At 40.7% G+C, this 27,481-nt stretch overlaps 1 protein-coding gene and 1 long non-coding RNA gene across 4 annotated transcripts in view; one reads left to right on the forward strand and one right to left on the reverse strand.

Moving 5' to 3' along the window:
- DYM (dymeclin) overlaps nucleotides 1–27,481 on the forward strand; it is a 215,577-nt gene that overhangs the window by 26,943 nt on the left and 161,153 nt on the right. For all 3 annotated transcript variants that reach the window (XM_064641807.1, XM_064641809.1, XM_064641808.1), the window contains exons 6-8: nucleotides 4,832–4,904; nucleotides 15,557–15,682; nucleotides 17,934–18,076. In XM_064641807.1, the coding sequence (XP_064497877.1) occupies nucleotides 4,832–4,904; nucleotides 15,557–15,682; nucleotides 17,934–18,076 (342 nt within the window). The remainder of the gene's footprint in view (nucleotides 1–4,831; nucleotides 4,905–15,556; nucleotides 15,683–17,933; nucleotides 18,077–27,481) is intronic.
- LOC135407124 (uncharacterized) lies at nucleotides 24,715–26,118 on the reverse strand. Its single transcript, XR_010426710.1, has 2 exons — nucleotides 25,998–26,118; nucleotides 24,715–24,921 (listed from the first exon to the last, which is right to left on the reverse strand). It is a non-coding gene; the product is annotated as an uncharacterized LOC135407124 (long non-coding RNA).

The following is a 27,481-nucleotide window of genomic DNA, read 5'->3' on the forward strand; positions in this document are numbered from 1 at the left end:
GGGATGGGTGGAAAAGCTGATACTTTTGTTAGGTTGAACCCCTGTGATCTTTATTCCTTGCTCTGGGAGTTCCTCGCAGCGTGGTATGGAAAGTGATTCTTGTCACTGGGGTAGATCCGTGTTTATACTGTGTCTAGTAGCACTTGACTGTAATTCACAGTGACATTTATTAGCGATAATTTTGTGCATATTGGTGGCAAATGTACTTAGCAATTATCTCCGAGCAGATTGTTCATGGGATGTTGTTGATTAGGAAGGTAATTGTGTGTGGTCTGCTGGGGAGGCAGGAAATGAGCCGCTCCTCAGCTCCTCCTCGTGTTTCCAGCTGGGGATGGTTCTTGCGTCCTTCCTCAGGGTATTGAGGTTCCTAATGGGATGAGTTTACACAGCCACTGGGTTTGGCTCCTAAAAATTTTCACACTGGTTTTTCAAAATATCTGTAGAGTGTGGGAATAAGGTGACTACCTTCCTATAATGAAGTCAAGTGTAGCTTTTTTTAAGTTTTATTTTTTACTCTTTGGAAACTAGACCATGCCTGTTATTGTGAAGTTGACGTAGATTTATAAGTAGTTTTACTGAGGTTTTACTGTATTTGGCAAACATGCTTTTTAAAAATTGCGTTCTTAGTCATCCTTGCTGTTTTTTTGTTCACTGGAGCTTGATGTTATTTATAATTCTTCGATTGCAAGCATGGTATGGTAAAACAAGCCTTATAAAAGACATTATTATATCTACTAGATAATATAAATAAAATGTCCATATAGATAAAAGCTTTATTACAGTGTCTGAATTTTGAAATTTCCTTATTTCCTTAATGCCTGGTGAGTAGTTACTGAAAAGAACAGCACAACCACCCAACAACACAAACAACCTCTCTTTCCTGTGATGCGTTTTCATGTTTTGTTCAGTCTCTCTTTCTGAGAAAAGGTAACTGTTCTTCTCAGGATCATCAAAACTCCTTTGGAAATCACACTGTGGTGGTGTTTGTTTGCCTGCTTAAACTGTGAGCATCACATTTTTATCCTTCTAGTTGGATAATATATTCAGTGCTGTGTTCCCTGAGTTTAAATACAGCACCTGGGAGCTCAGAGCACCTTGGGATGCTCACGCTGCAGTCAGAGCATCAGCACCTGCTTGGGATATTTGATCTCCTCCCGGATTTTGCAGTTCATATGCTTTGCCTTTTTCTGAATGTCCTGTTTGTGCTTTTCCCTGCTAGACTGTGTTTTAAACTCAGAAGAAAGCTGTGCAATTGTGTTTTGTGTCATAAAATGTGGGTTTTTTCGATGTTTGAGTGCATGGATATGTTGTAGCTGACCATTACAAAATTGTAGTGAAGAAATTGCACAGGGTTTAGTCCCCACTAGCAGCACTGTTTTTTGATTTACTTCAGAAGAGTCATACCATGAGTAGAAATTTCTTCCTTTTGACAGTTTTCACGTGATCCTTTAGCCCAGGAAGTACAGCCTTTGCATCTTCATCCATAATTGGGAATTTGCTTATAATTTTGGAGGATATTGCATAATTTTGATTGCAGGAAAATTCTTACAGAGACTTAAACCATATTCTTTTAAGATTCAGCCAAAAAATCCTGATAATAATAAATCCCAAACTGGACTTGGCATCTGTTGATCTGAAGCTGGAGTTAGTCTCACCAACGCAAATCATTCATCTTTCCACTGTCTGCATCCCATTGTTGCTGCACAGTCTTTAGCTGTGTTGTGATTCAGAGGTGTAAGAGAGCACATGCTGGGTATTATATCCTGAATCAGACCACCAATTCATTTAACCTATTCCCTGAGCTGTAATAGGAAGCTTTATCCACTCTCTGTGAAGAAGTTGTTTTATCACAAGGCTGCTGTGGGCTGTTACTGGTGTATTAAAGCAAGTAAGAGGACTTAGAGGAGGGAATAAATAACAACACATTTACTGCAACCCTTAAATGATTTTGTGAGTGTTCAGCTGTCACATAAAGGAAATGAGGGATGGCAATTAATTTATGTACTTATTATTAGGACTCTTAAATGGAAGTTGGGAGTTCCTGAGAGTCCTCAGAGCTGAAGATCAAACCACAAAACCCAAGGAAGCCTTAATTCTGTTCTGCAACAAATGATTTATCTCATTAATTGTGTCCAGGTTCTGTCCTATCTGTATGAGCAACAGGGCAGAAAAACAAGTGGCATCTAAGGTGAGGATATACCTTGCTATGCCTGAATATCTTATTTATATTAGGCACATCCAGCTGCTACAGCAGCTCAGATCAGGTCTTGGCAATGTAGTGGTTTGGTTCTTGAGAAGAAAGACTGTTGTGATGTTGGACTCTGTGTCATGGCCAAGGATGAAGCTGGTTTTGCTAGAAGTGGAACCTCCTGGCATGTACAGTTTCTTCTGGATAAGCCATTTTGCCTGTGCATTGTGTGCTAATCCAGTGTCTGAAAGGTGTGTAGCTTTGGAAAAGTGTGTGTTTGTGTGTGTGTGTATAAAAAAAAATAAAATTATATATAATATATATATTTATATATATAAAAATATATAAACCAAACCAAACAAACGCCACCGAAAAGTAAAAATCTAGCAAATTACCTGTGAATTTAAGTAATCCATGTGTTTGAGGACTTAAACATAGCTGATGTAAAAATGGTACTTTGGCATAACAGAACATTTTAAAGCCTGAGTGTGTTTGCAGTTCTGCAGTGGAGTTTGGAAGATGCACCTATGATTCCTCTCTCTGTGAGTCTGCTCTAATCTTATCTGGACAGGTTCACCCTTTACTTATTTCCCCCAAGGCTTTACACGTGTCTTTGATCCAAGTATGTGATCTATTAATGTGAATGAGTCTTGTGTGTATTGTCTTTATCCTGCTATTGAAAGAGGCATTGTTTGTCAAAACACAGAGTGTTCCATGTTTATGGCTCTCTCTCACGTTATAGATTTGGCTTGTATCCTCCTCATTGTCTTGGCAAGATGAAAATTAAACAAGAATGCTGTGCCCCAATGGGGAAAAGGACACATTAATTATTGTAGCTGAATGACATTGATTACAGCAATTAAGCTGTTTAAAAAAAAAAACAAACAAAAAACCCAGACATCATCTATTCTATGTGACTGTGCTAACCCAATATTTTCTTCCTTCATTTTGAATATAGTCTTGGGGGAAAAGCCTTTTTTTGTGTTCAAATAACATTATTCTCTCTTCAGATGAGTTGTGTGCGTAGTATGGTGGAAGAAACAATATCTTAAAAACTCGTTCACTTTGCTTTTTTCATCCTTTTTTCTCAATTCCCTTTCCTCTGTTGTCAAGAGAAAAAATTAGGTACCTGCTGGGAACTAGCAGAAGTTTTGCTTTATAAGCATTTTCTAGATTCAGAAAGCCTCAGGAAAATGTCACATTCAAGTTACTTTAGAATACATTATCTGGGCTCCATTATTGGCTGTGGTTTCTGTCCAAGGTTAAATACTCCGAGCAGTTCTCGGTTTTTACTAACAGGAGCTACATTGTGTTACTCATGAGGGATTCTATATAAAGGAAACCACGTTTCCGTGATAAAAAACTGATTTCCTTTAGAATGTGCAGTTCACTAGGTGACAATTTTTAATGTGTTTTTAATAAATCAGTTGTGGAAAGAAATAATTTTGCTTTGTTGTGAATATTCCCCCCGGTGTGCTTCTTAAAATTGAGTCCTGGGCTCAAGAACAAACTTGGGTTAAACAGAGTAAAACTGTTGTAACCTGACTATAATGTTGTGTTTATGGCAAGACTTATTTATTGGAAAATACAAAATAAACAGGCATTTGGGTAATTATTTTGCTGCAGTGCTGTAATGCAGGGGATAAACTGTGCCTGCTCTTAAGCCATTCACCACCATAAACTCCTCCACTTCTTTATGGTGCTGTAAGTTTCTCTTCATAATTTTATTTTTGAAAGCAGAAAAAATCCTGATGAACCAAGAGATTTATCTTCTGGTTTTTTTTTAGTATTATATGAAAACTTCAGATGGTTTAATAAGCTTTTTCCTCAGTGAGTCTTACAAGTCTTTTTTTTTTTCCTGTTGCTTTTACAAATTGCAGTGCTGATGTAAAATACCACCAGTTTTATTGCTTAGAACAGCTGAATGTTTTAAAATAATTTTGAATCATTTAATGCATTTTGCCGCATTGTGTATGACTAGAGAATAATTTCTGTTCCCTTAAAATGCACTTACTTGTCATTGATATGTGTAAAACCTCTTCAATAAGTAAAGATATATTAATGAAAAAAACTGTATGTACATTACTCGAGAGCAGCAGTGATGTGCTCTGTAGCTGCATTCTTTTGGCAGGTCACAATTTGGAATATTCAGTGTATGTTAGACAAGTGAAAGTGTTTTCTATCTGTCTCTGATTATTCTCCACTTGATTTAGCAAAAGGGGGGAGGAAAATGTGTGAAGTGATGGGAATTTTGAGAGATTTGACTGTGGACCAGTGAGAAGTCAGTAGTGATTAGTTCAACTGTTAGTAATAGCACTGTTCAATATGACCTTATGCAAGTAGTAAAGTAAGGCTTGATGTGCTAAATATTAGCATATTCCTACAGTACCACCATCTCATTTAATTCATGCACGTGTTATTAGTTGTTTGTTTTATGTAAAAAAGTGAAGACATCACCATTTTCTCTGGTGATAATCCCATCCTATTTCAGGATGAAAAATCTCATCTCCTTTAACAGGTGGAACTTCTCTTGTAGTGTTTGTTCCTTGATTTAAATATTGACTATGTGAATCTGTGTTCTTAAAGCTTTGTTTTCTTTTGGTATTTGAAAATCAAGAAATCTTTTGATGTGATTGTTTTCAGGAGCAGAGTGTGAAGACCTCATAGAAGAGTTGCTGTGTTGCCTCATCCAGCTTATTGTTGAAATTCCACTCTTGTAAGTTGGCTTCTTTTTTTTCAGCCTTCTTGTATAAACTGATCATTTGAGACAATATACTTGTAGTGATGGGTTTATAGTGTTTAAATACTTGCATGTGAATGTTCCACATGATGGTGCTGTACTGATAATGATACCCTGCTGTCAGTGCCAGCCCTGAGTGTTCTGTTGGCAGAACTACATGGTGAGCATCTCACACACACTTCACACCATCAGCAGAAGTTATTCCATATAGTTGTGGAGGAGTTTTGACATTTGTTTCAGGTACCTCTGGACACAGCCAGCTACTGGTGGAAGGGGTTGTGCTGATGGTACATTGGAGGTGTCACTTCATCTCTGGGGGATGCAGAGAGGTGAAAACTAAAGTTCCTCTGCAGTTGAGTGGGGTTTTAAACGGCAAAAATAAATCATGTCACTCGTTTCAGAAATCATGTCACTAATTTCTGAAATACCAGCAAATTGATGTCTGAGGAAGAGAAATGAGTAAGTGGAATGTTTCTGTAGATCTGCAGATTTGTTTACATGGCTCTTTTTTTCAGGCATCTGCTGTGTTTGAGAGATGTTGATTCCACATCTCTCTGGGATATGTGACATAAACCATACTTCAGTGTTATATGCAGGGGACCTTACTTTGTTCTTCCATACCTGTTCTGATGAATTTTCACCTCTTTTTTCCCCAAGATAAACTTTACTAAAGATAGTGTTAGCAGTGTCTTTAGTGTTAAATTGCAATATAGTCTGTGCCTTAAAATGCAGTGCCTCAGTTGAAGATTCTCAGCTCTGAAAGAGTTTCAGATTATGTGTTACAATCTCTGCTGATTTTGTACTTGGAATTGTTCTTTTGGCTGGAGAACTGACAAAGATGCAGTGCTTTTTGAAACATTCCTCTCATTAAATACGGCTCTGTCAACATCACAGGAGGGTTTTGTGTAGGTAGTGTGTAATGAGTTAGTGGTATGATTCAGTGTCGTTCTGCAGAGCTTGTCAGGACTTCCTGGAACAGATACACTCTTTGTTCGGAGCAGATTAGAGGAAGTACAAAGGGCTGAAAGGACTGCGATACACGGGCAAGTTCATAAATCCTTCAGGGTTTTATTTGTCTTTCTTGGAAGTACCAATGTGTGCGTGGAGCCCAATATCATTTATTCTGCCTTTTCTGGCAGAAGAAGATTTACTGGCGTGATTGTTCTTCACCCCCTTTCAGCAGCTGAACCTGCCAGCATCTCTGTTCCTGTGTGAATGAAGTTGCTGGGAGTGGAAGCAGCTGTTGAAAGCACTTGGTTTGCTGTATAATCTAGTGATAATAATGGCTTATTAAAGAAAAAAAGTTATAAAGCCTGTCCATAATCTTTAGTATTCATCTATATCAAAAACTTTTCGTAAGAGACAGACGTGGAAGATTTTTGTTTTGTTTTGTTTTCTTAGCTAATTTTTTCCTGAAGTAGCATGCTGCTGAATTATTAATAAGATACTAACACTTTAAAAAGTGTGTATTATTGCCTTGTTTACCATTAGAATATGTTTAACAATGTGATATGGCCTTAACTAAAAATTTTATTCCCATATCATCAAAGGGGAGGCAGGGTAGGGGAAAGGAGATATGGGAAAACCTTTGTTTCTCTAATAGACAATCCAAACTTCTTCTTCATAAAGATGTTTTAAGATATTACTGCAATACTGATTTTTTTCAGGAAAATGGTCAGGATTGTTTTAGTAGTGAGTTTACCTTTTGCTTACCTCGCTCTCCCTGAATCACTGTAGATTCTTTTCCAACTTTGTGTCAAGGGGATAGATAATTTCTGTCTTCAGCTGGAATAAATCGAGAGAATTACAAGCCTAGTATGTGAATTTGGGGAAGGAATAGACTGAGTGGAATACATGAAATATTCAAACTTGTAATAATTTCTGTGTCAGACTTAGGATCACCTACTAGAGGACAGGCAGCTCTGGGAGCTTACAGTGGCACTGTAACAGAGCGTGTGTCTGTAAAGCTGCTATTAAAGATGAATTTTTGTTGTGGCTGACCATTACAATCTCTATGCTGAGCCTGTCTTTGAAGTGTCATTCAGAATAGCAAAGATTTTGTTAGGAGCATTCAATAGCCTTAACAGGATTGTCACAATTAGTGTGTCCCTTGGGCTCTGTAGATCCAGTTTGGTGAAGGAGTGGATACAGCTGGCAGCTGCTGTCTTAATATATTGCTTCTCTGCACCCCAGTTTAAGCTTCTGTTTTTGTCCTTCACTGAAACTTTATTTCTGAAGCAGGGAAGACACATCTCCGTCCCCAGAATGCAGGAGGAGAGGTACCTGTGCAACAGCACTCCTTGCTTTTGGATGGGTTTTCTGAGTGTCACATCAGGTGCTTGGGATACCCGTGTGTGGTATTTTCCAGGGACGGCGGCCCTGGGGAGAAGGTCCTGGGGGCTGGTGGGGGAGAGGCTGGACATGGCCCAGCCCTGAAACCAACCCCCTGTGCCCTGGGCTGATCCCACAGCATGGGCAGCAGGGCAGGGGGGGATTCTGCCCCTCTGCACCCTCAGGTGAGACCCCCCTGCAGAGCTGCCTCCAGCCCTGGGGAACAATAGCACAGGGATGTGGAGCTGCTGGAGAGAGTCCAGAGGAGGCCACAGAGATGCTCTGAGGGCTGGAGCCCCTCTGCTCTGGAGCCAGGCTGGGAGAGCTGGGGGGACTCAGCTGGAGAAGGGAAGGATCCAGGGAGACCTTGGAGCCCCTTCCAGGGCCTAAAGGGGCTCCAGGAGAGCTGGAGAGGGACTTGGGACAAGGGCTGGAGGGACAGGACAAGGGGGAATGGCTTCCCACTGTCAGAGGGCAGGGTTAGATGGGATATTGGGAAGGAATTGCTGTCTGTGAGGGTGGGGAGGCCCTGGCACAGGTTTCCCAGAGCAACCGTGTCTGCCCCTGGATCCCTGGAAGTGTCCAAGGCCAGGTTGGATGGGATTTGGAGTAACCTGTTCTAATGGAAGGTGTCCCTGCTTTAAGTTTCCTCCCAACCCAAACCATTCCAGGATTCTAAGTGTAAGAGTTTGGGCTTGGCAGGGACACTGAATTCATGAAGGCTCAAGTCCTTCCCAAGCATGGGCAGAGCTTGCTCACCTCTCAGCTTGCTCTAGTAGCTGCCCTGGCAGAATAAGCTCATTTCTGAGTACAAAACAACCTACGGACGTACTTGGAAATTGCAGGTGGGCGGCCTAGCTCAGAGCTAATAAGGAAGGTGGGGGATGGGGAACTAGATAAATGGCAAATGTGTAACCCACCTCTCTGTATCCCTTATTATGAAACGTAATTGGTTTTTGTTGGGAAAGGCTGCAGAGATGTATAGCAGAGCACATTTAGGAGTGTCTCAGTTTTCTGCAATGAATTAAAGTATTTCTCAAAGTTAGCTTGTACTGGAAAAGGCAAATATGCTTTAAGGCAGAAATAGGTTGCAGAAGGGACTCTGGGACTGTGCAGCATTTTAGTGCTGTGTCTGAGAGGTATTAAAAAGATCTTGAATTACCTTTTTGAAAAACAGGCTGTGCAGCTTTGTACAGAATGCCAGGGAACAAGGTTTCAGGTTTAATTTTATAGAAAATACAGCATTATTGCTTTTCAAGAATTAGACTTATACAGTCCCTTATAACATTTGTGTTACCGTGTGTCGATGTTTGATTTATGATTCCCTTGGGAATGTTATGGATACTCTGCTTTTTCTTTGGTTTTGTTAATCTTAGCACTCAAGAGTGTACACTAATGATTAAAACTGCATAGTCGGCAAAAAGATGCAACATTAGTATTTAATTTAATTGTATGACTTTTATGTAGAAACTGTTGCTAACGTTTTGTTGCAGGATAGAGCTCCCAAAGCTTTGAATTATAAAAGCTTCTTTCAGCAGCTTGTTAAGAGCTGGTATCCATAGCTGAACATCTGGTTGTTATCAGTGCATTTTCACTTCATTAAAAACTATAAATGCATATGGGGGGAAAAATGAAATACTGTGATCTAGTTACATCACTCCTTAGTAGCACCCTGTGGTGCCAGTACAAGTTAGTTTTATTTCTATTACATTCCAGTATTTTCTGTATTTACAGCTGTTTTAGGTGGCGGTCTTAGTTGTTTGCAAGCTTAAATGTTAATGTTTTGACTCATTTAAGGATGCTTGCTGTGTTTCGTGGGAACTTGAAAGTCGAACGTAGGAGGGAAGAAGGGCAATATAATTGATTAAAAAGCTCTACAGAATCGCTGCAGCATAGAAACGGTGCCGCTTGCAGACATAGGGAAATGTTCAGCCCTTTTTCCTTGCTAGTTGTGAGCAGAGAAAAGGATAAGAACTGTTTTTGTCCTACTTCAGGAGTGTCATATTTGAATGCTTTTTCTGTTATTTTCGAAAGAATAGGTCAGAATGCTGCTTTTTAAAGGAGGTCTGTTCAGGGAACTTTTACCGAGATTGTGGAGGCTCCATTGTTTGAAAAGCTATTTGCCTTTTGCATTTTTGGTGACTTTGTCTAATGGCCAAAGGCAAACTTCCATCTGCTAAAACTGAGGTGGAAAGTAGCGAAAATACTCAAACTCAGAGAGATTTGTGTTGCTTCACTTTGAAGAGCCTCAACGTTTGAGACTATTGTGCTCTGTTTAGGAGGAGTCTGATTCGTATAAAGGGAGTTTCATTTGCTGCTGCACCTTGGGGTGGAGCAAATAGAACATATTTATGTATTTGGAAGATTTTCTTTCTTACTCATATCCTCATTTGTGATGGCAGATGTGTGGTGTCTTGAGTGTCTGAAGGTCCTGAAAAGGAAAGCTTTTATCTGTATCACATATTCTTTGTTCTGTTCTAATTTAGTTTTTATTTTAGACTTCGATCACTGTTTCTCCATGACCAGTCTTTTCACTACACAAGTTTTAACCAGTGTTCAACTTGCAACAAACTTTCTAACCGCAGAGCATACTATCAGAGGTCTGTACAGTCCATCATACGTTGTGCTGTGTATTCAAATTCCTAATAATCTGCTTTCTGCTATGGTTTTCAGCACTTTTTTTGTAAAAGATGATCTTGAAAAACCCTGGCTGCAGGGTCTCAGCAGCAAAGGCACGGAGAGACTGTGGAGCAGGTCTGCCTTTCACTTAGGCTGCCTGGATGGTGCAGGACATGATTCCTGTGGTCTGGCTCTGTCCAGAAGCCTGTAGCTTTTTGATCACCTGTGTCATCTTCTTCTCTGTGGCTGCCTCTTCCCTGTGGGTTGGAAGCTACACCTGGGAGTCACTGCAGCTGTCCATTTTTATGGGAATTTGGACTGCTCTTCTGTGTTCTGGTGTTTGGAAAGTAATTTCTTTTGATTAGATTTAGTGGATATAGCTAACAAGACTTGTTGATATGAAAAGTAGATACAGAAGAATATGGATTCTCTGTGCAATGTTCAAGAGTCCAAAACTTTTTTTAGTATTTTTAATCTGTAGAGGGAAGAACTGAATGCTGATGAGGTGAAAATGGACAAAGTCACGTAGTCTCAGGTGGTTTAGGAACAGGTCTGGGAATAAAGGCTCTTGAATCCAACTGTTATATTAATCCTTTAGGTACTGCCTTTAGAGTGTTTCCATACTTTTGATGATCAGAGAGCTGGAGCCCCTCTGCTCTGGAGCCAGGCTGGGAGAGCTGGGGGGGTTCACCTGGAGGAGAGAAGGATCCAGGGAGAGCTGAGAGCCCCTTCCAGTGCCTAAAGGGGCTCCAGGAGAGCTGGAGAGGGACTTGGAACAAGGGCTGGAGGGACAGGACAAAGGGAATGGCTTCCCACTGTCAGAGGGCAGGGATAGATGGGATATTGGGAAGGAACTGCTGTCTGTGAGGGTGGCGAGGCCCTGGCCCAGGTTACCCAGAGAAGCTGTGTCTGCCCCTGGATCCCTGGAAGTGTTGAAGTCCAGGTTGGATGGGGCTTGGAGCAACCATGTCTAGTGGAAGGTGTCCCTGCCCATGGCAGGGGGTGGAACCTGATGATCTCTAAGGTCCCTTCAAACCCAAACCATTCTGGGAGGTTTTGTTTCCTCACTCTCATTCTTCTCCCAGTCCAGAACACCCAGTGTGGGGAGATGCAGTAGGAAGTGTCAGAGGTACTTTCTGCTTCCAGTCAGTGTTTGTTGAGTGCCCCTTTGGGACAGCTCCCAAATGTTTGGAGTCAGCTGTAATGAGTGTAGTGCATTATCAGCTGCCACGGTGCCTATGTGCCATCAGTGAGTGTAAAATTAGGAGTGACTCCAAGAGGAAAGATTATGTTCTCTTTGAGTTGTTGTACTTGTATCCTGAGACTGATAACCAGATACTCGACTTGCTTTTCAGTTTCCAAAACTGATCCTATTCTCTGTGGTGACTCCTCTTTCACCTTTCTGATGGGCCCTCAGGAAGTAGGGAAATGAAACCTGGTTCCTGTATGATTTGAGAGTTTTTGTATGAATCAGCCCTTTTGGCAACTCTCCTAAATTAGAAAATGGGTTACCTTTTAACCTTTTAATACTCGGAGTAGACAGCTCTGGCTGGGTGAAAGTTCAACAAAATATTTGAACAGGGAGGGGGCTTGGTCTAGGGGTGGGAGTTGAAATTCGGAGTTTGGTTTCTGACTGTTCAGGCTGTTTGCTCTGTAGGTGTGAAATCATTTACGAGGTCTCAGCCTCTCTGTGCTGATATAGAAATAGCTGCATTTCACTGAGTAATTAAAGTGTTTACAACAGCATGTGCCTTCAGAGTGTTAATTGGAGTTCCTAGCTGAGATTTTCCTCTATGGTGCCTCTGTGCTTCACTTTGGTTCCTCTGTCACAGACCTCTCTCTCGCAGGCAGGGAACAAAGCTTGAATGATTGGGAGCACAGAAAGCACTTGTGAGCCGTGCTTGGCCTTGGAGAGAAGCCAGCAGCAGCAGCATGGTGACACATAGGGAGATTGTGGAAGTTCTTGGTAGGTGATGCTGATAGAAGGTCATCCACATGGTTTTGAATGGAAAAAGCAGATGCCAAGGGTACTGGGGAGCTGAGGTTTTAACAGGACTGTAGTTCTTGTTCTGTTCCATTTGGAAACAGTAGTTAGGTTAAGGTTGGATGGGGCTTGGAGCAACTTGGACTAGTGGAAGGTGTCCCTGCCCAAGGCAGGGGGTGGACCTGGATGAGCTTTAAGGTCCCTTCCAACCCAAACCACTCTGTGATTCTATTATTCTAATTTTTGTCTTTTGATTTAATGAGTTATTATCTAAAGATTACTACAATTCAAACTGCATGTGGTTGCTTAATTTAAAAGTGTTCGTTGAAATGATCTGGCATCATTTGCTTTTGGAAGGAGTTCGTTGATGTATCAGTTTCTCACTGAAATGTAGATACTGAACACGTGTTAAATACATGCACAAGTTTATTGTGGCAGTACGGGGGAATATTGTATTTTGGAGCTCAAGTTGGCATTCTGTGAAGAACCCATAATTTAAGATAATCTCAGATATATATGACATGTCTTTTCTTTAGAGAGTAAATGTTTGTATGTAAGGTTTGTTGCCAGAAATCAGTTTTAATGTGGGTGTCATGTGCAAGAACCTGGACCTGTTCCATCTGGTTCAAGGAACAGGCACTTGTTTTGTGTCACTGAGTAAAATATGCAGTACAAGGACAGCTACCTGCAGTAAGGAGAGAACCCAAAGAGAGAGATGATTGCCGTCACTTCTAGAGTTCAGTCTGTGCCAGATTCTTTCCTCGTGAGAGACGAACATCTTGAGGGACAAAAGAATAATATCTGATCTCTTTCCCACCTCATATGCGAATATATCCTCCAGTGGAAAGGTGAGAAAGAGGAAAAAATTGAGAATAACTGTTGAATCTCTGAAAGAGAAAATCTAGAAGCAGAAAAAGAAAAAACCTGTGTATGCTTTGGTACACTGCTCTATGAAGTCCATTTACCCAGAACGTGAGCTTTATCTGAGTTTGTTTTATATGACACTTGAGAAGGGGAGGAAAAAAAACCAAACCTCAGAAGCTCAAAACAACATGCAGTTGTTCTGGTTTTCTGAAATGAATGGCTAAATAATTTTGACATGTAATTGATACATGAGTTCATTATTTCTAGTTTCCTCCTTATCTGCAATCAGTTTTAAGAGGAAGTTGAAGATCAGCATAAATTCCATGTAAAGGCATTCTGTATGACCGATAGCTTTGAATAAAAAAAGAAAAAAAAATCAAGAACAAGACCCCCTATTCTATAGTCTCTAAATATAAATAAACAGTATATTTTCTTTGAAGTTAAAAGAGGTTCCTGGTGGTTCTTGTGACCCTTTAGAAATGCTTGAGTTTCAGAAAACCATACATCTGACCCTTGGTGGAGAAAATAATTTTGCTCTGAAGCTTTATCCTTGTGCTGATAAATTAAGGGTGACTGTAGCTGAGGGGCTACCCCAGATATCAGGACCCTGGTTGTGTTTATGTCAGAGCAGATTTAATTTGAACAGATTCTACAGGTTGATTGGAATTTTTCTGCAGTTAGATGTGCCCTGTCTGGGTTTTGAATGGGGAGAAAATGAGAATAGCTCACTAACTCTGACTGCATGAATTCAGCTTTCTGTTTGTTTTTTTCTTTCAGAGTTATGTAAGGATATTGAAAGCAGATTTTTTCCCAAAAAAAATTTACTTAGTGCATTACAATAATCTCTTTGCTTATTTTTTTAATGCTGATTCTTATCAAAACAGAAAATAATTTTATAACATTTCCTCAAATTTGCTATTACACTTGTATGGCTTATCATAAAAATTAAAGGAATGAATGACTGAAATGGAGAAAAAGTATGATGGACTCCAAAGTTTGTTTCCTCTCTGCAGAGTGTCCCAGGACATATTGTAGTGTGTCATGAAATTACCCTTTTTTTTTTTTTTTGCTGGTGGCTAAAGCTCTGATAATTTTTTTATGTATATGTCTGTCTTCCTTTCTTTGCTTGGGATGAGCATGGGTGGTGGATTTCACAGCATCCCTGGTTTGGAGAGGGAGCGGGCGCCGCTCCCAGCACAGCCATGCTTCTGGCTGAGATGAATTTGCAGTGGAATCAGATCAGAGTGTAACCTCTGGCCTGATCTAATTATCATCATTTACACTGGCAGACTTCCTCAGGAGTGGGCAAAAAGTCAGGTAACTCACAGAAACAAAACGTAATTAGAATGGACTTCCATGATTTTCAAGGAGCATGTTACTCGAGCAATATGTCTCTTCCTGACCTATAATTTGAGATGTTAGGGGTTCAAATACTCAAATCAGGTGAGAGGAAATAAAAACAGTGAGTTTGCATAACCTTCACTTTCAAAAACATTTTTGTATCAAGAGGTGCTGCAGTTCTATGGATAGTGATCCTGGAAATTGTGATTCCAGTTTGCTGTTGACTTTGAGTAAATAACTGCACTCTCTGGCACCCAGAAACTTCTTTTTACACTTCACAGTAATGCATGGTATTTACAGTGCATCTGGCAGCACACTTGAGAATATTAAAATATTTGAATGTGTTAAAAATCAGATTGATTTCTTCTAAATGAAACCCTTTTTGTTCTGATAAGGACCACACCAGTTCCAATCCTGAGACTAATGAAAATCTAGACTTGTCTGCATTTAATTTATTTTGGTTCAGGAGGTTGCACTGTAGTTTTCAAGTCATCATCGTTTGGAAGGGCACTTGGTTTTATGTTTATACCTGTTTTAACTGTTGAGAATAAAATTTTTGGAAGGAGGCATTGTAACAAAGAAAAACTTTGTCACTGATTAAACACACATGGATGCTGATTTGTTGTTTGGTGTTTGGTGCAAGGATGATACTGATTCAAGTCTTAGTTACTTCATTGTGTTTTGAAAGGTTTTTTGCAGCCTGCAGTTTGTTACTGATTGCAGTAGCAAATGCCATTTTCCTCTCCCTTTTAAAAATAAGACCTCTAGCAAAGTCATTATAGGCAGAGGTGGGAACAGAAAGCACAAGATATCCTAAATAGTGGGTCTGTCATGCATTTTGCTGCACAGCCTTTCCTAATCAACCTTAACTTAATGAGCTTTGCTGAACTGTCTGCTGTCAGTATTTAACCATTACAGCACATCCTTTGGGATTGTGTGTAATATCTTGAGACTTTCTACTTCACTATTACCTCGAAAATATAATTTAAAACTGAACAATGTATGTGATACCCTGAGCTTTTTGTACACTTGAACTAGCATTTGTGTATTGTATTCCTTTCATAAGAGTCCACTTTTCCTGGGAGATGGAGCTCTGTTTGGCTAGATGGACATTCCCTGACTTTGCTTAATAGTTTTGTGACAATTTTGTTTAACAGGACAAAGGATGCACTCTTGAGAGATATTTATTATTTTTAGGTAGAAATGTACTCTGAAAATTGCAACTCTAGTGTTCTGGGCAATACCTCAGTGTTTTTACGTTGTTTTTTCTTTTGGCATATAAAAAAAATACTTATGTCTGAGAAAAACAACCCTGTTTTGGTATGAAGTTGTTCTGGGTTTCTTGAATTTGTTGTTTACATGTTCCCAATTGACACTCTCTGTGCTACACAGTCTATAACTTCAGGTGAAGCTACCCAGTGTTCTTGGAAGTCAGCTTGTAAACAAACCCAACAGATTAATCTCTGCAAATTTTCCCTTTTTCCTGCAGAGACATTACATACAGTATTTCTCTGGAAGCTGTGACAACTCTCATCGTCTTCCTCTCCTGCCAGTTATTCCACAAAGAGATTCTGCGAGAGAGCATCATCCACAGATACCTGATGCGTGGTCGATGGTATGTCCTGCTCTGGTGTGGTGCCTGATGGCAGAGCAAATGCTTCTGGTCACTTGTTTAGGTTGTTTGTACCTGGAAACAAAAGGCAGCAAAAATAAATTTTGATAGAAGACTTGTTCTGCTGAAAAGAAAAGAGAACACGAAAGCAAACACTTGTAAAGGCTGTTGGAGGGTTTCAGGTTTAAATCTCGCAGCCCAGACTTCAGTAAAACTATTTTGGAAATAATTTCTGTTTTTGAGGGTAATTCCATTAACTTAAAACAGCATTTCCTTTTCAGGATGGTTCTTTTTTTTGATTCAGCTCTGGGGCTTTTCCTGTAACACTGCAACCTAGAGAACCCATGTACCTCAGAAGTGCTAGAGCCTTCTTGCCATACAAATAAAAAGGAAAGATGCAAATGTGTGCTATGCTGAGCACTTGGCAGGTGGTAAACTCAGTTGTGTGAGTAATACCACTTGTTCTGGCAAGTTGGTGGTTGTGTTTAAATGCTTTGTCACAGTGACTTATATGCATTTTAGGCTCCCATTCATCCTCTTTCAACTTTAAGTTCCATGTGGGCAGATTTTTGATGAATATATTTGTTATCTTGTTTTCTGAAGTTACTACTACACGTAAAAGGGAGATACTGCTCTGGGGTGACATGAAAGGAAGGGGGCTCAGCTTGGAGCATGGGACAGACAAACATGAAACATCAGCAGGGTAGAGGCAGAGCCTCAGGATGTGTGGGGTCTGGTGACACTTAAATCTCTGGACTGAAGGAATTGAGGGTTTGGGGGGAAATGGGGAATGTTTGAGAGAAGAGTTAGTGTGTGGTCTGAGAGATCTGGTTTGGGATTAGCAGGTGCCTGGCCCCTGGAAGAGGGGTGGGAATTCAGTTCCTGGGAGCCCAGAGCAATGTGAAGAGTTGGAAGGGTACTGGTGTGGTGTCCCACCCCTGAGGAGATGGAAGCACCCAGGGTTTGTAGATGCTCATAGGCAAAAGGAACAACAAAAGTCAGAGGGTCTGCAAAAACTCACAAAGCTTAGTCCCTGGTCTCCTGGTGTGAGCACATGGGTTTGGATAAAAGGATGGGGTGAGGGGAGAAGAGAGACAGAGAGACAGAGAGATGGATCAAAGAGGGGGAGAGAGAAATGAAGGGAGAAAGAGAGTTCACCAGTCCTGGCTCCAGTATCTATTCAGCTGATGGCATGTCCAGGTCCTGGAGCACCACCCGGACTTCCTGGTGGCACCTTTTAAGTTTTACCCTCCCATGCAAATTAATTCTCGTGTGCAGTCTGTTCTTCCAGACCTTTCTGGGAGTGGGCTGGAGGCTTTGGGTGGTCTTGATCCCCCGCTACAGTCCGTGCCCATTTCTCAGCCTCATTCCTGCCCCTGTGTCGTGCTGATCTCCAGGAGCCAGGACAGGGACATGTGTGCTGCCCTCCCTCCACAGGGCCCCTTCTCCAGCCACATCCTGGTCTTTCTCACGTGGGTTGTTACCAACAATCCTTGGCTGGGATTCCTAAAAAGCCTTGGTTGGTTCAACAGCCAGCTATTGGTGTCTGGGACATACACATTAACCCCTTATCTTCTGGGCTTCTACAGATGTTTAGAGGGTTCATCCTAACACAGCTCTTATCTTTTCACCTCTAAATCACACTATTTGTTTGCTTCTGTGGAAATCCTCCTCTGTTAGGAAATATTATAAACTTATACTTAAACCCAACAAATTTTACGTGCATTTGTCAAATTCACTGATATGAAGTCGGTTGTTTCATTGGTCTTTGCAAATTCATAGAACTGTAGAATCCTTTAGATTGGAGAAGACTGGTCCAAGTTGCACACACAGGCAGAAATATTGTGGGCATGGAGAAATGCTGTTGTTACCTGTTCTGTGTAACCAAAGCATGGAGTGAAAACTGAACAAATACAATGTTTCTTTCCCTTGCATAAATATTTTTCTGGTTGTGTTTTGAGGTAAGTGAATACAATGATTCCACAAACTAAATGGTTTATTTTAAAGTGGTATTGAAAAAAGAAAACAAAAGGTGGTTTCCATGACCCTGCTGTGGGAAGGTGCTCCTGCAGAGCCCTGCTGGAGTCTGGGCAGCTTTGCATGGGCAAAACCTTGGTGTTCTTTCCCTTTCCAGTCTGGTCAGCCCGGGGGGAGAGTTACTAACTGTCTTTAATGCCAAAACTCCAGCCTTTGCACCCTGCCTGGGCTTTGTCAGTTGCGAGTCAACTAAAGCTGTTTTTCCTTCTCTTTCCAGTCTCCCATACACCAGCAGACTTGTGAAAACTTTGCTGTATAATTTCATTAGACAAGAGAGAAGCCCTCCTCCAGGGACCCACGTCTTTCAGCAGCAAACAGATGGAGGAGGATTGCTTTATGGAATTGCATCTGGGGTGGCAAGTGAGTCTGATTTTCTATAAATTGTGCTTCAGACCATATGAGGTATTGCCTTCTATGTGACCTCTCTTGCAAACACACCTGTAGCCCATTTCTTTTTCAGCAAGTGGTGCCAGTGTAGAAAAGCTGTCCACAGGCCTGCTTGGACCTCAGGATGTGTTAGAATCTGAAGCAATTATACCTGCAGGACAGCAGATGGTGAAAGGATCACTTAGTCCCTGTTTGTTTTTTTTACTGACATATTAGAAAAGCCTCAACCAACAGAGTAGTGCCCTATTTGATAAATCACATGATTACGATTAATTAAAATGTTGGAAGAAATAGTTTTATGTGCTTGCTTTGTTTTTTATAGTTACTCAGTGGATGAGGTGACCTGCTCTGTGGCTCTGCTTGGACTAGGTGGTCTCAAGGGGTCCCTCCAAGAGGGGTTCTGTGATGTAAGGGAGCGACCCAGATAGGAATTTTTGTAACATGTTTTAGTGAATGCCTTTCCCAGTAAGTTGACTAATATTTTTTCCTGATTAGTATGACTACGTTCTGACCTTTCACGTGTCGACTGTTTGCTATAGAGAAGCACTGCCTGAAAAATAGGAAAGACTTGCTGCCATTCTTTGTTCAGAAAAAAGTTTATCATGTTTGTTATGCTATATACTCTCTTTTGGTTGGTGGTTGCTCTTTTCTCCACACCAGATGTGTTTTACTGGTGTGTGCATTACACATAAAAATTATTCGTGAAGGTTTTTTGTTTCCACCTAATAAGAATAAAACATAATACAGTGCTAACAGTAAAGGTAGACGTTATTTTCCTTCTCCCTGATAAACTAAATAACGCTTTGCAAGTCAGCTGCTGTTAAAAACGATACTATTTATTTTGCTCTTTTGTGAAATCCATTCACTGGCAGCGTCCCGAGGGAATATTAAAGTTCAGGCCGCAAGTGGTCTGCCAGAAAATACTTCCCAGTCCGTGGCAGTGCACGGGGCTCTCCTCACGGAGGCAGTAAAAGAGCACGTCTGTCACACGCGGCTCCCGGTGCTGCTGGAACACCATCTCCTGGTCTCCAGGGCAGACGACTGCGTGTTTGGGTTGCCTTTGTGACATAAACGCGACAGAAAGCGTTTGGTTTGCAGTATGCTTGGTTTGCAGTGTGCTTAATCAACGACGAAATTAATCGAGTTGTTCCTTACAGTGTTTTCATTCCAGAGTTCCATCAAGTGCATTGTTTTCCTTCATTTCAATTGCAAGAGAAAATGGCACTGAACTTGTTTTTCTGCAGCAGTTTTCAGTGTCTGGTTTGTAGTTTTTGCAGTTCTTGCTCTGTGTTTTGATGCCTGTTACTTACTACCTGATCATGTTGTTATTATTCTGATCTCTTGAGTGTCTTTCTGCCTTAGTGCTGCCACAGGCAGAACAGCTTCCTTCCCCTCTTCTGGTTACTTGATTGATTTGTAAAGTCCATCCATACTGCCAGACTCCAGCCTCCCTCTGTGACACCTCCGATATCATATCCCCCATAACTTTTTACTTGTTGTATTTCAAGTTTCCATTTCTTAATGCAAACTCTTAAGGTTTCAGCCTACGTCTGTTCTTGTCTCTTCCTACACTTCCAGCCCCTTCACTCCTGAACCATTCCCTTAACAACTCCCTCAGCGTACGCCTACACTTGTTTTCTTGCTTCTTTCAGCAGTACCTGAAGTGCCATCTCATCTCCCAGCAAATTAAGTATAGTCATTTAAAGCTTTGAGAGGAGCAGCCTTTTATGAAGAGCTTTCTAATTTCCTGCCTGGGAAAGGGGAAAAAATAAGTACCACATCCTGTTAGAAAATAGAGATTTTTTTTTTTTCTGTCTGTGCCCAAACAGTTGGTTGATTATTTTTTATGTTGTTTTTTTTTTTAAATATTATTTGCCTGTATATGAAGTTGGACTATAGGTGAAACTTCAACACAGTAGAGTTGGTAAAGTAAATGGCATATTTGCCCATCTAATCCCTGAATGATATCAAATCAATCCTCTGGATAATGTAGGATCAGGTACATGGATAGAGTGCAGTACAAATCAGAGTAGAGCAAATTCGTAGTCTGCTATGGAACAGAGGCAAATTTTGAGCAATGAACAGCTGTGGAAAACTTCAATGTAATTTCTGTATTGTGTTATTTTTGTGTGTTTTGTAGTCTTTATGGAATAAGGATTGAAAGAAGAATGGAAGAATTGAAAATTCATTTTTATGTTGCTCAGTGCTTTTTAAATACCACATAATGCTTAAAATAAGTTTGCTGAAGTAGCCTAACTGAAATCTACTTAGGATGAAGGGAGCTGGGAGGCCGGTTTTAAAAAAACATTTATTTTTCATATGGAAATTTGAGGCCTAAAATAATTATTGTACTTTTACATTGTTTAACTTGATACTACAGTCATCTGTGTGACCATGTATTAAGTTAAGACTGTTTTGTAGTCGCTTACACAGCAGCAGGAGATCAACAAACTCTTATAAGCACCATATTTTAAATCCACCCCCCTTTTCCTTCCTTGTGATTCAGCAGGAGTGATAATTATACACAATATGAGCAGAAGTTTACCCTTTCCCACAGTTAACCTTCTCCTGCTTCTCATCCTTCGTAGCTTGTTTTTTTTTCCTCTCATGAGCCTCCTTCAGTCTGAAACCACACAGCAACATCCTCACACCAGTTACTCCTGGGTTTGGCCACTGACTGTGTCCAGGTTATCTGTGTGCAAGCTTCTTTCTCCATCCTGGATATAAAATACCTGGGTTAGCATCGTGTTGCCAATTCCATGACCCTCCAGTGGTTAAAGGAGCAGTTGTGGGCTTGGAAGGAGGGGGAAGATAATGAATATAATTTTTGTAACTTCTTGGAGGACATTCTTCTCTACTAAGTCAGCTTTGTTTTGTCTTTGAAGTCTTTCTCTGGGTGTGAAAATAATTGTCAAGTACTAGATTTGGTACAGTATAGTGAAGGCATAAATGACATCAACATGCATGCTAGTAGAGGTTAGATATTAGAAAGTCATTTATTGGAAACCAGAAATTCACGTTTTGTGGTTCACAACATACATTGAACCAACTTACTGTCGAAAAAAAGTATTTTTGTGGGCTTTAAGTGCCCTCTTCTTTCTTTCTTGAATAATATTAGCATATGCCAGTTCATGGTCTGCAGTCAACCAACTTGACTTTTTGTGGACAAGCAAATTTTTTTTAATTAGTCATTTTATTGCTTGCAAAATAAAATCCTTGTTACAGCAAGGAACTGCCAGACAGATGATGTGCTAAGACAGGGAAATGTTAATGCTGCCCAAGACTATTGAAAAAGAAGTCAACTTAAATGGTTTCCTTTTAAATAGTTGATCCAGTTTATACTTTGCTATTAAAAATACCCCAAACACTTTAATTCATCTTGCAGGACTAAGGAGTTACTGCAACAGTAATATCTAATTGACTTGGTTTGTGCTGTTTGGGTTTTTACAGATGTAATGGGCACAATGTTAAATCTGTAAGGAACTAAAGAAGAGGCAATAACCAGATTCATCTTCATTAATCACCTAAGTCTTCATCATAACTAACCTGCCCACAAATATACTGTTGTAGCATTAATTGCAGAATTCTGTGTATAGTGATCAATAATGACTTGTTTTCTCATGTCTTTGGTTGAAACCAGACAAACATTCCTGGCCATTAATGGCTTTATATCATGCAACTATATGCTTTACTCTGCATTATGCTATTCAGCATTAGGCTACTTGAAGGCATCTGACCTGTGTTGTACATTTGTGATTTAAATATACTGTAGCTTATTCCTGTTTTTATTGGTGCTACTTTCTGGTTAATAGGAGCACTTGCAGATTAATCTTTAACTTTACAAGAAAACTATTTATTAATATTTAGTGTTTTATGTTATTTTTTTCCCTTCAATTTTATGTAGCCTGATTTGTAATATCTAGATGAAAATACATCAAAGGAGAGAGACACAAAAAGCTACCAGCAATGTGTCTGTTATTTCATGTGATTCCACCAACTTTTTTTCTGCTAACAGATATTTCAGGCTGGTTGTTTGTACCTTCCAGAGCCTTTTCGTGATGTGCCACAGATCGGGTGTATGATCTGCTCCATAGCTGCAGCCCTGTCTGTCTCTGGTGCTTAGTCAGTGTTTAATTGTCTGTTCATGCTCACCACAATGGAGACGTGGATCTGAGCTTTCTGTCCCACTTCTGTCTGTTCGTCTTCGTCCTTGCTTGTTCTCACAGTCTGTAACAGCGTCATCCTCTTGACACCATACCTGTGATATTTCTGCCTCCCTGGATGGGAGGATTTAGATGGTTTCCAGACCTTTAACCTTTCTCTTAGTTTCTCTGAAGATGTGCCTGACCCAGAACAAAACAAGTGGCGGCAGTTCAAGCACATGTTCTGCGAGGATAAGTGGTGGAGTGTTAATAGTTGTGTAGCTGTGTCAGGGTCAGTCTGAAAAAGCTGCCCAGCAAACTGAGTGCCAGAGCAGCTCCATCCTGACCAGAATCTGTGCTTGGGTGCTATGAGCGCCACATCAGCTGGTTTGGAGTTGGGTTGAACTGCTTCCAGAGCTGTGCCTCAGTGTCCCCTTGGAGAGTATTCATGTTTTCATGAGAAAAACTCATCTTCTGCTTTAACCACAGTAGTACAGAAAAACCTTGCCTCTGGTATAAATCCCTCCAGGCCATAGATGTGTTCACCATGAAGCACTTAGATACTTCCTTTGATGTACATACACTGTGTTGTGTTTTTTTGGTTTTTTTTTAAAATCTAATGTATCTTTGTGTTTATGAATGATGTGAGGAAATAGAATGGTTATACAGCAACAGCAGTTCAGGTAGCATTTGGCTCTAGCTCCACCAATCTCTTGGGGCTTTTCAACTGCCGAGATCTGAAACCAGAAGAGTTGTAGTATAATTATATAAGAAATAATGATGTTCTGAGGGTTGGAGCCCTCCAGAGCTCTGGAGCCAGGCTGGGAGAGCTAGGGGGGTTCACTTGGAGAAGAGAAGGATCCAGGGAGACCTGAGAGCCCCTTCCAGGGCCCAAAGGGGCTCCAGAAGAGCTGGAGAGGGACTGGGGACAAGGGCCTGGAACAGCAGGACAAGGGGGAATGGCTTCCCACTGTCAGAGGGCAGGGTTGGATGTGATGTTGGGCAGGAATTGGTGTCTGTGAGGGTGACGAGGCCCTGGCATAGGTTGCCCAGAGAAGCTCTGTGTCTGCCCCTGAATCCCTGGAAGTGTTGAAGTCCAGGTTGGATGTGGCTTGGAGTAACCTGGGATAGAGGAAGGTGTCCCTGCCCATGGCAGAGGGTGGAATTGGATGAGCTTTAAAGTCCCTTCCAACCCAAACCATTCTGGGATTACATAAAATGGTTGATCAGTGTTGTTAGCTCCACCAGCATGTTTTTGATAGTAAGCCACCATTAATTAGAACCAGCTGAACAGGTAGCAGAGACCTTTTCCTCTGTGAACTCTGCTCTTTTCATAGGCATTGGTGGCAGTGATAACAAAGCATTCTTTCCCAGAAGAGCAATTTATACTGTATGTTCCTGGGCTTGATAGATCATGGAAGTCTTCCATTGTCTCCAGTGAACTTGTAAGTACCTGAATGGAGGGGTCAGATGATGGACCAGGCTCTGCTCTGGGATGCTCAGCAATAGGACAAGAGGAACGGGCAGGAACTGATGCCCAGGAAGTTCCACCTGAACATGAGGAAGAACTGCTTTGCTGGGCAGTGACCAAGCACTGAACAGGTTGCCCAAAGACGGTGTGGAGTCTCTCTCAGTGGGGATATTCCAGAACCTTCTGAGCACAATCCTGTGCCACGTGCTCTGGGATGGCCCTGCTCAAGCAGTGAGATGGGACCAGGTGACCCGCTGTGGTCCCTTCCAGCCTGAACCACTCTGGGATTCTGTGAATCCGTAGGGGTTTTTTTTCCTTTGGAGAGGCTGATGCTGCTGGGGACCCTTGTCTGCCACCACTCCACCCTTATGACAGTGTCTGAATATTTCATACTAAACATTCTCAAGTCTTATGTGTTTTTAAAGTCAGTAAAGCCTCTTTTCTATGTTTTCTGCCCCACACTGTCCAGGCTTGTGGAGTGTTGGGAGCTCTGCTTTTGCTGTATGTATCCTGTCAGCTGCTTGGAGTAGGGACCGTCAGTACACAGCACAGTGAGGCTGTGGTTCATGACTAGAGCTTCTGATTTCTGTGGTCATACAAATCCTAATTGTAACCATATGCTCCAGCTTGTTTACTGGGAGTGCTGCAGCAAGTTTCACGAGGTGTGTTGGTGATTTATCTCCCTGACATTTATCCTGATATTCCAAAACCTGAGCGGCTTCAAATAACCCATTATAAAAGAAAAAAAAAAGAAAGCCTATTGGCTCAAAGATGATTTTTCTTTAATTCTTCAGGGGAAATTGCTTGTTAAAGGAAACTTAGAAGCAAGCCGATGTATTAAATAAAATTTTAAAACTTGGTGTCTTGCAATGACTAGGGCTAGAGTTTTTGGTGGCCATCCTTCTGAATGGCACATACAGACTATGTAGGGTTAATACAGGAGTCAAAGGATGGGGTTTTTTTTCAGTAATATGGGATATTAAAGTAACACTTATGAGTTACAACTCCGTAAGGGATTTATTTTTCATAATTTTAAAAGTATCTGCGGTGAGCTGCTCAGACTGGGGTGTTCTGCTACACATCTTCTCATGAAAATGGTTCAGTAGTTCAGGAAAAAGGATGATCTGTCGGGTTCCAGATGCACTGATGCCACATTATGAATGGTTTACACTTGATGTCTGGTTACTGGCAGGTCCCCTGGATGGCTTGGAAAGTGAAGGGACAGAAAAAACTGAGCTGCATTTCAGGCCATGGTGAGGAACACTGATAAAGCACAACAAATTCTATTCTTTCTGTTCTTTCTTACCATGTGTTTTTGAGGTTTGCTAATGGGTTAAATCCATCCAAAGCTGCATTTGTTAATAAATTACATGTTATTAAATTACACGTTAACTGTTTTCCCTTCATTGTCCTGCCAGATGTCTGTGCCATCTTTTGGGGTGGGAGTGTTCAGACATCAGATCATTCAGATTAACCATTGCCCATGTTCAGCAGGGCAGGGGAGCTGCTTTGCCTGGTGTGTGAGACACCTTTTAATAGTTAAATTTCGTGGTTTTGTTTATTGGTTGTTGTGTGTAAAGGCTAAAGAAATGAAAAGGCAATGCTGTGCACTGCCTGTCTGGAAATATTGATTAGCTATCTACATTTTCTAGGTGTTTTGTTTTTTTTCCTCCAGTAGGCTGCTGGAGTACCAGTTCTGTGAAGGTGGCCTATTATTTTGCATTTTTTCTTTATGATTTTATTTTTACTGTTTTTATATTATAGGTGAAAGGGGGGTAGATCAAAGTGTGTCTGTGTGCTTTCTGTTCCCTGTTCTCTTTTACCTTTAGCTTCCTGCTCCTTCCCCAAAATAAATAATGATAGATTTTTTTTTTTTTAGTGCATCTGCAAGGAAAATCTGTATTTTCACCCATTCCTCAATTAACTCCTGAAGTCTGGTAGATCTTTTGACACGTTCAAAGTGAAAGAGAAGTTTATTCGTATGATATCTATTATGTTGGGCATAGAAAGAACTACTGATGGGAACAGCACCTTTCAGTTGTGGAAGTTTTGTGTCATGATCAAAGTAGGTCAAGTTCTGAAACAGTTTTATTCTCCTTTCAATGATTTTTATCAGAGAGGAAGAGTAATTACTTCAAAGCTTCAAATAAATTGAAGCAGCCTTTGAAAATGCAAAACTGAAGAGTACCTTTCCACAGTTAGGGATGCAATCAGTTGTGGTTGGGAGAGGGAGGCAACATCTACCACTTCAGTGGACAAGAGGAGCAGTGAGTTTGCTTACCTGTTAATTGCATTAAATCTTTAAATCCTTAAATTGACGCATGAGAACTTCCCAAATATGCTTGTTGCACCTACAGCAGAGCTTACGGTTTTCCAATTAGCAGTAGATATTTTAATTTGCGTAACAGCTCAGATCTAGGGTGCAAATCTAGCCTTGATCTGTGATGTCAGTTTACTCAACTGCAATGCTTAGATATAAAGAATAGTTTGTATAAGGAGCTTGCTGATGAACTCTTATTTAACACTGTACTTGTGAGACAAGAATTCTCCTTGCAGGAAATGGTACCTGTCTTGCCAATGTGAAGTACCCGTCCAGAAGTTGGTGGATAATTAACCACCTTGATAACCAAGTCATTAACACGAGTAGAAAGAGGTATAACTGTACATACATATACAATGTACATGGTGCAAAGGAATGCTGTGCTTTTAGGAGATGATGGCTGTGGTAGGTTTTTGCTGTGTCTCTAAGGGATATGAAGGAAAACATAAATGTGTTACAAAAGCAAAACTTCCACTGGCACCAAAACTCAGAATCAGAGGAACACTTGAATCTGATTAATCTGTAATGAAAATATTTGTATGCATTAGGATGTTTGCAGTTCTAAATCGTGGTCTTGCAGATTTGTACAGAAACTTTCGTCCTTGACCCGTATCACAGAACTAGAGTTTTTATTTTCCTATGCAGCATTGTTTTTAATTCAGTTGTGTGCATTTTTCTAATTGTGGTTAGAATGCAAGGAGTGTGTTGAATTTGCAGAGTGAGAGACAAAAATATTTTGGAGGATAAGAGAAGCCCCATGATCCCTGGAAGTGTTCAAGGCCAGGTTGGATGGGGCTTGGAGCAACCTGGTGTAGTGGAAAGTGTCCCTGGCCATGGCAGGATGTTGGAATGAGATGGGCTAAAAGGTCCCTTCCAATCCAAACCATTCTGTGATAAGGGGACATACCACGAAAGTCTTGGCTATAATTAATTTTGTAATTTTGAGGTACTGCAACCTTGATGGAGCCACACTCTTATCTGTTTGTGGCTCAGAGCATGTTTTCTCTTGAGCCTTGTTGGGAATGTGCTTATGAGCACATATTTACAGTATTGCCTGTATGGACTGAAGTCCTGATTTTGAGGGTTGATTTCAGAAATAATTTAATTTCAAGAGCTGTAGTTTCTAATGGACAATTTTTGTTCAAGAGGGGAAAATGTTCCTCTATGTTTAAACCTAAAAAATTTGGAAGTCTCTCCATCTTTCTTTTATTTCTGTGGATTATAGTTGTACTTCCTTGTTTTTGTAGACCCACGGAGGAGCTAAGCTCTGCACAGAATGATCTAAGATTTAATGAGGCCTTTGACTAAAATCTTTGTCTTAAACCAACAAAGACAAACCCTTAATGCGATTATACCATCGTTATTTTTTACCTAACGTTCTAGAAGAGCCAGTGGTAATTAAATGTGTTCTGCCAATTTGTAGTTTCCAACACAAGTATGAGATT

Source organism: Pseudopipra pipra, chromosome Z, assembly GCF_036250125.1.
Source record: "Pseudopipra pipra isolate bDixPip1 chromosome Z, bDixPip1.hap1, whole genome shotgun sequence".
Taxonomy (NCBI): Eukaryota; Metazoa; Chordata; class Aves; order Passeriformes; family Pipridae; genus Pseudopipra; species Pseudopipra pipra.